A 12651-nucleotide genomic window follows, 5' to 3' on the forward strand; every position below is an offset into this window, starting at 1 on the left:
TACTCATCATCACTTGTCACTACACGATTCAGTTATCACAATATTTCTCACATTTTTTTGTTCTAGCTGTTGTGTGCTTTGCTCATGCAGGATCAGTTGTTCAGGCTGTGCATTACGGTATTTTCTGTTAAGAAAATCAAAGATGCAGCATCTGGTGTGAAGAAATTTGTACTGGCCTTCTTCTCCTGCTTAATTTACCACGGTCATCTTCAATATCTGCATTCTCTATTTCATTTATAATTTTCATGCATTGCCTCTGTAATGCATAGCGTATATATCTTCTGTATTTTGAGTAAACTCATATATGCCAAAATAATTTTTCTTTCCTGCACTGCCATACGCCACCATGTAAAATTGAGCTGGAAGCTTTCGTCAAACCTTTGTGGATTTTATTCCTGGCACCCCCACCCAATCAAAATAAAATTGATTGATTGATTGATTGATTGATTGATTGATTGATTGATTGATTGATTGATTGATTGATTGATTGATTGATTGATTGATTGATTGATTGATTGATTGATTGATTGATTGATTGATTGATTGATTGATTGATTGATTTTACGGATAGTTTCAAGACGCGTAGCTCCATACTGTCGTTCTCGAAATTCATCCCAATGGGTCACGACTTGCGAACAAACCGGCTATATTCGTAAATTGCAATATCAGGTAAACAGCAACATATTATGACGTTATATAGTGACTTCTTTTGTCCATTACTTGAATATATGTTTCGTTTATCCCTGCAAGTAATGAGTGCCGCTCTGAATGTTCACACTCAGACTACAATTGTTGTAAACAACACGCATTTTTTTAATCTCGTGAAATTGAAAAATGATCATCCAGTGTAGGCCACAATGAAACGCAGAAGATTTACGTTGCGCGCATAAGCTGTCACGATGAAGGCATCACGTGCTACGACAGTGTACTGTTGTCCTACTGAACTCTTTGAAGCCCGGATTGTATAATTGAAGACTCATAGTTTTAGAGAGCTAGCTTCCTGGAAAGTATTGAACCTATAAATTCTAACTTACGAGTCGGTATAGAAATATAGCTCAAGACATTTCCTAAGAGAGGATATAAGTAGCTGGGCAATGACAATTTCTTTTTGATTATTTCAACTTAAAGAAGACTTTGCTTTTTTAGGCACATGTACATAACTAAAAAGCTTATACGGGTGTAGAAGCACCGGAGAAGCTTTTACACCAACACGATCCTTTCCCCACCCCTGCCTCAAGAACAAAATATACCCAGAAAAATGCATGCCCTGACTGCAATGCACTAGGCAACCTTCGGCACGTCATAGGAGAGTGCAATTTTTCAAAAGACCACCCCCCACCTATACCCATAACAAACACCCCTACTATACCCACCCTTTAGGAGCGATAAAGTTCACGAGGGTTGCAATGTGGGCTTGTTGGTAATGCATCTTCAAGGGGAGTACGGTAGCGCGATTAAAAGACGGGACAAAAGAAGACCCATAGGGACACACACAGCGCTAACTTCCAACAATGTTTATTATCGAAAACCAGGTCCTACTTATACACTAAGCCAGCATGAGTCACAGCCACGTGAACAGATTAGCAATCAGAGCGATACACTTTGTGATATGTTAAGCCATGCGCAAAAATTTCAGTTCTTTTTCAGAGAGAGCCAATGATGGTTTGCTGATACATGAATCCCTAGGTCATCAATATGGTCGGCTTCTATTATAAGTCTAGTGAGTTCGCACTTATTTCTACCGGTAATGACTGTTGATTCGAAGAGAGGGGAGCACTTATGTTGCTTACTTACAATGAGGGGAGAGAAACCTATCTGATACAAGTTTGTCGACTTTATTTTAGTGTTCGCGCAGTCTATCATTAATGCATCTGCCCGACTGTCCGACGTAAAACTTCCCAAAGGATAAGGGTATACGATGCATAATTGAAGTCTTACATTCCCTAAACTTCTTCCTGCGCTTAACTTGGCAGCTAGGGGCACTTTCTTTTTTTTTCGTCTTATTTTCCTGCACAGGCTGATTAGTTTATTGGGTGCTGAAAAAACCACATCAGTGTTACCTCGGCGGGCGTTTTTCTTTAGGTTGTGCGACAACCGGTGGATATAAGGTATCGCTGTTGGCCTTTTTTTCTCGGTTACTATTTCCTTCCGCTCGTTCAGCAGTTACTGATTGCTGCACTTGCCTAGGTAATCCCTCTGCAACTGATGCCACTACATGATTGCGATAACCTGCTTCATGTAGCCGCATGGCCTGTTGTGGGTGTGGCCTTTTGTGTGTGGCCTGTTGTGTCTGTATCAGATGCGTTTCTCTCTCTTCATTGTAAGCAACATAAGTGCTCCCCTCTCTTCGAATCAACAATCATTACGGGTAGAAATAAGTGCGAACTCACTAGACTTACAATAGAAGCCGAGCAGATTGATGCCCTAGGGGATTTATGTATCAGCAAACCATCATTGGCTCTCTCTGAAAAAGAACTGAAATTTTTGCGCATGACTTAACATATCTCAAAATGTATCGCTCTGATTGTTAATCTGTTCACGTGTCTGTGACTTATGTTGGCTGAGTGTATAGGTACGGCCTGGTTTTCGATAATAAACATTGTTGGAAGCTAGCGCTGTGTGTGTCCCTATGTGTCTTCTTTTGTCCCGTCTTTTAATCGCACTACCGTACTCCCTTTGAAGAGCGATAAAGAGCATGCTATCCAGCCTCGCCCTCCAAAACCAGCTCCGACTGATCCACAGGGACCAGGTGGCCCTGGAAGCATATGCAGCCCGTGAAGTGGGAGCTACCCGATCAGACGCTTAACGCGTTTCATTTCATAAGGAACCAGTAAAGTTGTGTGTCTCTCTCTCTACACAGAAATATTCGCCAAATAAACTACAGGTAGGAACATCGCATATTAAGCTCTTTGCGCTATTTATCGTCCCCTACTCGATTAGCTTAGTGGACCAGTCCACTTGACTTTGTTGGCGTATAGTTTTCCACTCGGTCATTTTCGTGAAGTAAGACAACAGAAACCTATACTTTGGATGTATGCTCGCACACTCGTGCGTCTTGTGTAGCACATTTCGTTTTAAAATTTCGTCCCACGCATAGCCTTCAGCATATAAAAGTAAAGACCGATTTAATTTCGAATAAATATTTACTCCTGATGTGTAAAGTTCAATCTGCCATATTTTATATGAAACAGGAAACTTTCACTCTCATGTATAGAGTCACTAAATCGTTTTTTTTTTTTTTTTGCTGGAAATGAGTGTTTACCTCCTACAGCGCTTTCAAAGTACTTTTTTTCTTTCTATATTGCTCGCCGGGATGCCTGCTTTTCGCTACGTTTGACATAAAGCAGGAGAGGTTGTATCTGTTTATAAGCAATAAAAAGTACTTTGACCGCACCAAATGACTCGTCATCAACAGCTCGCAAAATATCATTAGCGAAGCACAGCTGCTGGGGCTCGCACACATTGGGAGACTCCCGATTAATTTTGACCAATTTCGGTTCTTTGCTGCGGAACTGAATTTGAGTACCCAGGGGCGGTATAACGTAAAACAATTCCAAATTTTCGATTCCAATTCTGCAATCAGCCCTCCATGATTGGCGAAAAACTTTTTTGGACCACCACCACTTGTCCTGTTTGTCACGCGACGTCACGAATGTCGAGATAGCTCCCCATCTGGCATGACGTGTACACACTGATTATGCATGATTTGATCGCACAAAAGAAAAAGTTACTTCTTATTCGACCCCTTCTCGCCATTCGCCTTCGGCTATTTGGCCAAAGTTTTCGGGCTGCACCCACTTGACCTACCTGTCACGCGACGTCGCAAAACCGCAAGAACTCACCGCGTCAAAGTGACGTGTACGCTATAAAGATGCATTAATATGCCGAAAAAAACTGAATTTTCTTCGGAATAGCCGCAGGCTGCCGCGTTCCGAAAGGAATAAGAGATAGCTGCCGCCGATCGCTCAGGCACTGGCGACTCGCGCCTGCCGGAGAGCATGGGTTTAATTGCGTATAACAAATTTTTTTGCGTGGCCGCCTAAGGTTTTCGAGCACTTTCGGCACGTTTATGACCTCGTTCTGCCAACTCTTCTTTGATAAGGATCCGTTTCAGTGTCATTCCTAAGCTTCCGTTGCATGCCGCCGCGATTTTCGACGAGCCACCGCAAGCAAAGTAAGGGAAAGCGGACGAATCGGAGACGCCGGCACCACCCTCTTGATCCGGTTATCGATATTCAGTGCAATGGCTCGGCGCCATCGAATCACTCTCATCTTGAGCGTGCTCCTCACCTCTTGTTAGCCAATCAGATAAGACAAGCCACTCACTGCAGGCAATGTTGTTCGTTTTTCAAGCAAACAAAAGAAACCTCCTATGAACGAGGAGAGCGTTTTATAGGTCTGTTCTGACAACCCTGCGGGTAACCGCCCGATCCTTGCGTCGGTGGTTACGCAAATTTGACGTCAGGAGATTAGGAGATTGGAATAAAAACGTATTGGAATAGTTTTACGTTATAGGGCCCCTGGTGGCTTTCTTATATTTCGCCCCCGTGGAATAATAGCTGCCGCGGCCCAAACCGAACACGCTATCTCGAACTCCGCAGGCTATTGCCAGAGCAACTGGACCACCGCGTCGGGTGGAAAATTTATTCCTCATGCAGTGTTAGCACTTGAGAAATTAACACTTCGACTAAAGGATCTGCTTGAAATGTATGACATATTCAATAATTTTTCATGCGGTACTTGCAAGGAATATAGGCCGCTAACTAAAATAGTTTTCAGCGTTACCTGACTTATCCTAAGCAAGCACGTACCTGCTTTCCAGTGGGACGGCAGAACATACCTTCAAAAATAATAGGAGAAAGTTTCTGCCCGAAGTAGACTCGGATAAGCCCTGGTATTTTTCAAAAAGTTCGTGTAAATTTAATCCACATGCCCTATCGGCATGTGAACGAAATTGCATCTGAATTTGATGGTGTGTTGTTCAGTCCGAGGCCGCCAGGTTAATTCCCGGCCGCAGAGGCTGCATTTCGACTGGGACGAACTGCAATAACACCCGTGTTCCTTGCACTGAGCGTATGTTAAGGAATCCAAAGAAGTTAAAATATTCCCCGACCCACCCCCCCCCCCACTCCACCCCACTACTAAAGCTATGTGGTGGTTTTGGCACAAAAACCACACTGCGTTTTTTTCATTTCATCCAGACCTGAGCAACACGCAGCATTAACACTGACCATGAGCTGACTGATCCCGTGAGCATTCCCATAAGTATGTTGCAGTAGTTCTTGCCGGCAAACAACATACCATTCGCATCCACAGCTAAATAGAAGAGCTCCTTCAGGCGCCAATGATTTGTGAAAATTATATTTAGCATGGAAGGCTAAATAAATCACGGGGAGCGAGATTCACAGGAAGATTATTTTTCAGGCGTGTACTTATTCAAATTCATAAATTTATCTTTGAAAAGCACCAGTCTTATCAGCAGAGCAAGAATTGAGGCTTGACATGGAGACAAAGCCAACTTGTACTAATTTTTTAATAAATCTTTTTCTCCGCATTAAATCGTTTTACCTTTAATCATAATTACGGATAAATTTTGCCATCCTACTGGTACTAAAGGTACAATATCATCCAGTGGCCACCTAGCCCAGACAGATCTGCCTCTCTGTATTTGCGCGTGTTTGTGTGTTTGTGTGCATGTTGCGTTTGCGTAAGTGTTTCTGTGTGCCCAGGGAAAATTCACAATTCAAATGTCACACTTCTGTGTGTGTCCCACAGGTGAGGTGAGGTGACCGAGTTGTTAAACAACAAATCCGCCATCCTAGCCGCTTTAATTTCTCCGTTGTGCAGGCGTTCGCAATATGTATGAATGATTTGAAATCGACAGGACCATAAGAAATCCTTTGTTTTACAGGTGACTTCGTTTATTTTAGAGGCGTTCTACTTGGTTTACTGAACGCAGTGGAACAGTGTTGTCCACCCTGGTGTTGACAGCGCAAAACCTAGACGGGAACAGGCGACGAGAATACGACACCATGAGCGCTGCGTGGTGTCGCCTGCTCGTCTCGGGTCCCCGTCTACGTTTTGCGCTATTAACACCAGGGTGGAGCACCAACCAGCCCAAGCTGCTGTTCTGGTATTGTCTATACTTGCTCGATCAAGTCACCAGGAATTAACATACATGGACGCCATGATCATCCCGTTTGGAATGGGCCAGTGGATGGAATCAAGCTCTTGTCATTGTATTGCCTAATGACCTATGTTAAAAAAAGAAAGAGAAATGAAAAAAAGACACGAGGAATTCTCATTGCCATACTTTCTAGGCCGCTATTGGGAATTCGTTTTTGTACTCCTACGTTGCTTGTCGTTTCCCTACTATTTTCCCACCAATGTTCCAATGGCCTCTTATTTATCACTATTGCGGACATGTTTACTTTCCCCCTGCTTTCGCTGAATGCGGTGGCAGTACACGGTCCATGGATGACGCTTTCGGCGGTGGCAATGCCGTTTGACTGCTTCACTGCTTCACTGCTAATCACATTAACGTCGACAGTCATGGGGACAGGGTTACTGACAGATATTTGTTTTGCATTTTCATATCTAATCGATGTCTCATCAGGAATTATTTGCATATGAATCTGTATTTGCACGGCAGCTAATATATTCCCTCTGAGACTCAATATATTTAATTATTTAAAAATAGTTATCTACATTGATAACAAATATTTAGCCTATCAATAATTATTGATTAATTCCTTATTTCATATCATATAGGAAACTTCAGTCAAAGACTTGACAAAAGCGTTGCTTTACACAGGCGCCAACATGTGGGTTGGAAATGCTTGACGTCAGTGTCTTTACATCATTACATCGTTTCCGTTTCCTCAACTAGTTTTAGGCTCCCCGTTTTGTTGCAACTTTCACACCGACTAGATATATGCTCCTTAAATACTTTTGCTCTATTCCCAAGATATTGGGCCCAATTTATATTTTGTTTTTATACACTATGTCATCTCGAGCAGACGTGTATAGCGAGATGACCACAATATTGTTTTCTTTTTTTCAGAGGCTGCCTTGCAAGGAGTACCTGCGAACCGTAAGTCATACTGCGGTTTGCTTGTCCCGTCATGTCTGTTCTCACCACCAGACATGCGTAGCCTGACGAGGGCCTCCCACACCCTCATCTTCCCTCATCCTCAGGTGGTGAGGTGAGGGTGGGCGGACGTTGTGAAATGACGGTGCGGTGACGATGTGTTTATAAATGAGTAAAAGACGATTCACATTGTTGAAGTACAGAACATTCACACAGATTGTATGCGGAGTGGGTTTAAAGTTAAACGTTTTCAAGTGCACGGGCAGGAAGTCTCTGTAGCTCAGATATGCATCGAAGCCCATTTTTGGCTCAAGTCATAAATGGCTGTTGACGTTAGCTGTACCTAAACCTATTGCAAGCGGTAGCTACATAAAGCAGCAACGAGAGCGGGAGGACCGACGTTGACTTTTTCACGCCACTCCGGTATTATTTTTTTCTTCATCACCACCGCTTCGCGCGTTCTTTTAACCGATGTAAACGCACTGGAATGCTGTAAATAAATACGCAATGATTGCGTTTGAGGATTTTCGGTGACTGATAGCGTTTTTTTTTTTTTTACATTTGAACTGAAGGAAACACCAAAACGAGCAAAAAGCTTGTCGGCAATATAGTTCTATATAGATTAAAGTACAACCAAAACTTGTTTCTCTTATTTTTAGCTCGCGCATGGCAACGATAGTCGAGCGCCATTATTTGCAGTAAACATTGAGCCTATGTGTTTAAGCTCAACCTACACAGCGCCCCGCTGTTGCACTGATTCTCAAAAATGAGCACATAAGGAAAGTTGAATAGATTAACACGTAGCTGCCTAATATATACTGAATAATTCCGACAAATTCTCTGTTTTAAATCATCGCAAGCAGCCTGAAACATTCGGCATAAATAACACCGCTAGGGATTTATTAAAAAGAATGCACAACTCAGCACATACATGTGGAACCTAGTTCGCCATCCATAGCAATCCATTGTAAGAAAAAAAATAATAATCAAACTCGTGTTGTCAGTGGACATATTTGTAGCTGGAAAACTATTGGCTTCCGCATTTTAGTGCATATTTGCAGGCTTATTTTATTACAAGTGAAGTGTCGTAATTATTCCTAAAGCATTTTATTATTTGCCCACCGCCAGCATCCAACCACTCTGGCATAAGCGGAAGACGTGACTTCGTGCTGATAAGTGCAGCATTCTTTTCTTGGCCACGACGACTGGCATGCACTGAAGAAAATTAAGCTTAGATAACACGTTTACATGTTAAGTGCCATTTCGTATTTGTACAAATTTAACGTCGCCTTCAGATTATTTACCTCCAAGAAAACAGGAAACAAACCATTTAATTTTGTCACGTGGCGCCCCCGCATGAACGTAGCCACCGAGTAGCGAGAAAAACGAGGCTGTCAAGAAGCACTGCGCGAGCTGCCAGTCGGCTGGACTGTTACATACGTGCGCACATATTCTGTAAATACATTCTTACTTTCATTTGAGTACGCGTAATCCCCGTATGAGTTCCGTGGTATATTATAGTGCTACATATCGCGCCTCCCTTTTCGCTTTTCGCATTTCTTCGGAATTTCACAATACGAGTTCCATTTATGAGGTGTGACATAGGCGAAAAACTATATCTGAAAAACCTACGATTGACGCCAAATTTCTTATGGAGGTGCCTTTAAAAAGAGTAAAATAATGGCTTTGAAAAAAATAATATGGTATATTTGTGTCTGGGTTGAAAGCAAACCCGGGCGGCACGGTTACGGGACCAGCACGCTTCGCCGATGCACCGTATTCAGAAAGCATCGTAATTCGAGGCCCAGCCTTGGCTTGATTTCAATGACGCCTGTCGTGAACGCACCAAAGGAAACGCCATGAGCGTCATAGGCGGGTTCACAGTAGGCGTCGTTGATACCAACCCGCATCACTCCGATACCAACCTTACAGGAACATGCCCAGCTCAACACAATTGCAGAGCTCATTTTGCAACGTGAAAAAGCACGTGAAATAAAAAAGCAACTTATTCGGGCTGTCGCTGCGTTGCATGCTCATTTTCACCGCGGCTCTCGGATTGACAATCAGCCCTATCCAGTGCCTCTCTGGGAATTCACCAGCATCACAACTAATAAGCCAACGAAGTTACGACGCCGCGATACAACAGGTATTATTGACGAACACAACATCGTCGATGCATCATGATTTAACACCTGCCAAGTCTATACGGATGCTGCCATTCTCGCAGACGGCGGAAGGACATCATTCCTGAGTACTACGCATAATTTCATCAGCGGCCACCAGCGCTATTTATCTACGGAAGCCAGCGCTCTAGTAATGGAACTTCAAGCCATCCACGACGCTGTACAAGATGCGACATCTAAGCTGCCTACCATCAAGCAACTAGATATCTTCACTGATTCTTTAGCGGCTATCCAGGAACTCAAGAAGGTTGATAAGGCGATGGAAATCTGCGAGACAATACACACTATGAATAGTAAGACATCTACTTGCGTCAAGGTACACTGGATTCAAGGCCATTCAGCGAACCCTCACAACATTGCTGCTGACCAGCAGTCACACTGCCCTCCTAATCCTGATCCTCCACCTATTCCCCTCCCACCCCAAACCCGTAACTCGCTGCTAGCCCGTAAAAATGTTCTCCGGCAGGACACACGCGCTCTTATCCCACCGTGTACGTGTCTGCTCCCTCCCCCTTCACCTTACTAGGGCGGAGGAAGTTGTGCTTAGGAGGTTTCGGGCCGGGGTGGCCCTTACACCGGCTGTTGTCTCAAGGTGGAACTGGTCGCATTTACCACTGGGTGCTACGTGTCCATACTGCTCCGTTCCTGTGGTGGAATCAGATGCATACCACCTAATATGGACATGTACGGGTTTACAATCGGAACGCTCGCGTCTCCTACTGGAAGCCGGCCTCCGCTACAGTGTGAACACCAGCTATGACCGCTGGATACATGACAACAGATTCCACAAAACAATGCTCCAATTCATACACAACACAGGCCTCACAGTACACATATAATACACATATACAGTCCAAGAATTATGCCTTAAGGGCAAGCCTTATCGCAATAAAAAAAAAATACCAAGTTAAGCAGGGGCTTCAAGTTGAGATGCATTACTGAATACGGGGGCAAAAGTGTGCCCATTGCGTGCGTCATCGCACACGTCACGGCGCAGCCAACTGGTTTTCGACCTTAAAGTGAGGCGACTTAAGGTCGAGCAAAGGGAATTCAGGTGAAATCAATTGAATAAGGGTGACCCGCGGTGGTTGCTTAGTGGCTATGGTGTCGGGCTGCCGAGCACCAGGTCGCGGGATCGAATTACGGCTACGGCGGCTGCATTTCGATGGAGGCGAAATGCGAAAACTTAGATTTAAGTGCACGTTAAAGAACCCCGCTGGGCCCGAATTTCCCGTGTCCCACCACTAGTGCTAGCCTCATATACACAGATCGTGGTTTGAGCACGTGAAACTCCATATTTTGTTTTTATTAAAGGTGAATTAAAGTGCATCAAGGTTGATTAAAGTGGAATAATGTGTATTAAAGCGGATAAGGTTGCTGCATATTAGAGAAAGGTGAATTTAGGTGGAGTTGTGTAGGACACGCGACAATGTATGACGTCACGTATTATGGACCTAGCCAATAATTGGACAAGTCAAAAGTTATTTCGCGTTCAAATACTATGCGAATACTTACCTGATTGTCAGTTTTTATTAGCGTTTGTAATCCCGCGGCGTTCCCTATATAGTACCCGGCTTGAAGGTATTTTTGCCATTGATATTCTCAATTAAAGATAGACTCAGTTCGGGAGATCTGTGGGCCAAGAAGGCCTTTCTGAGTCTGATTAAGTGAGTCCGAGTGGGCGTGTCTGAGAAGAATTTGCGTAGGTCTGATTTCGAGTGAGCACCAAGCGAAAAATATCATTTTTGAGTGAGTCTGAGTGACTTCCGTATGTTTTGCCGAGCAATGGTCAAGCGTCTAAATGGAAAGACGTGTGACAGGCTTTGGCCATAGAAATGGCGCTAGAGAATCAGCGTTGTGAACGAAGCTCGCGGGTCGACAAAAGGTTTGTTTGAAGTTGTAGAAAACAGAACGTAAGAGGAGGCTCATAGCCTTTTCCACGTGAGGGTGAATGAAGGCGGATATTTTTTTTTTTGCTAGCTAAGGACGAGTGTCAGGAAGGGCTGCCATGTTTTTCGACTTCAGGGTGAGGAGGGTACTAGTGTCGTGAGAATGAGGGAGCAAAACGAAACATGACCGCAGTTACCCGCCTTTGCTCACCGCACACAATGGTTGCCTTTCAGCCGACGATGTCTCGGATAAAATGTTGTCTGATAATTCTTGTAATCTTTTAGTAGTTCATTGTATACTACATTGCGCGTTGCGTTTTCTTCTGCGGCTAAGATATAGCATTACTTCGGCAATTCATCACAATAAAGACAGAAGTAGCTTACTAAATCAAGCCACATGAACTATTGAAGCATGAAAATCTGAGAAACGCGGGCCATATCAAGGACAGCCATTCTCAAAACAAGGATTGACCATGCAAATGTGAGACACACCGTTCAGTCCCACACTATGCGTCTTAAGCCACTTAAGAGGTGTGTTTTCTAATTTGTAAAATAATGTTACTGACGCTACTGCCATGAAACACTCAGTTTGTAATGCACGTTTCACAGCTGCTCTAAGTAATGTAGTGACTCTTATCTGTAGCGACGTGTACGAATAAAAGCCACGAAAGTCAAATCATATTAGTCTTAGGCCCCTCCTATTCCTAATATACATTAACGATCTTCCATTGCATGTTTCCTCTCAGATTCGTATGTTCGCTGAAGATTGCGTTGTCTATCGAACTATCACTAATAGCAATGACTGCCTTTATCTCCAAAATGGCCTGAACAACATTACAGCCTGGTGTGATCACTGGTGAATGGTCTTAAACAATAATAAATGTAAATCTATGTCAATTTCCCGCAGCCGTAATCAACATCACTTTCTCTCACAATTAATTACATCCCAATCGACACTGTAAACTCTATTAGGTAATATTACGATCATGCATCACTTAAACTGGTGCTCGTATATAAGTAACATCATATCATCTGCTAACAAAACCTTGGGATTTCTGAAACGCAACCTCCGCAATGCTCCTCAACAGGTAAAACTACTAGCATATAAAACACGGGTTAGGCCAAAACTCGAATACGCATCACCCATACGGCATCCTCACCAGATTTACCTCAGCAACGCATTACAATCTATACAAAACCACGCCGTAAGATACATTCACTCGACATACTCATATGATATCAGCGTGTCACCATTAAAAGTAGTCTGGTTTGGACACACTAGCGCACCGTCACCGTATCGCGAGCTTAGCATTATTCCATAAATTCTACACCAGCTCGCTTCGCCAGGCACCTTACATTTTACCACCTTCGCGCATATCGCTGCGCACAGGCCACCCAGTAAATGTTGCTCGCCCTAGTGCGCGCACTGTCACCTGCTCGTCATCATTCTTTCATCGTACGGCTAAAGACTGGAACGGCCTTCCCCACC

General features: G+C 43.7%; 1 protein-coding gene across 1 annotated transcript in view; it reads left to right on the forward strand.

Moving 5' to 3' along the window:
* The window catches only part of LOC142592765 (uncharacterized), a 139984-nt gene that overhangs the window by 45266 nt on the left and 82067 nt on the right, over positions 1-12651 (forward strand). Inside the window, exon 8 of the mRNA XM_075704428.1 lies at positions 7064-7093. Coding sequence (XP_075560543.1) covers positions 7064-7093 — 30 coding nt within the window. The remainder of the gene's footprint in view (positions 1-7063; positions 7094-12651) is intronic.

The sequence above is a fragment of the Dermacentor variabilis genome, chromosome 9 (assembly GCF_050947875.1).
Source record: "Dermacentor variabilis isolate Ectoservices chromosome 9, ASM5094787v1, whole genome shotgun sequence".
Lineage (NCBI taxonomy): Eukaryota > Metazoa > Arthropoda > Arachnida > Ixodida > Ixodidae > Dermacentor > Dermacentor variabilis.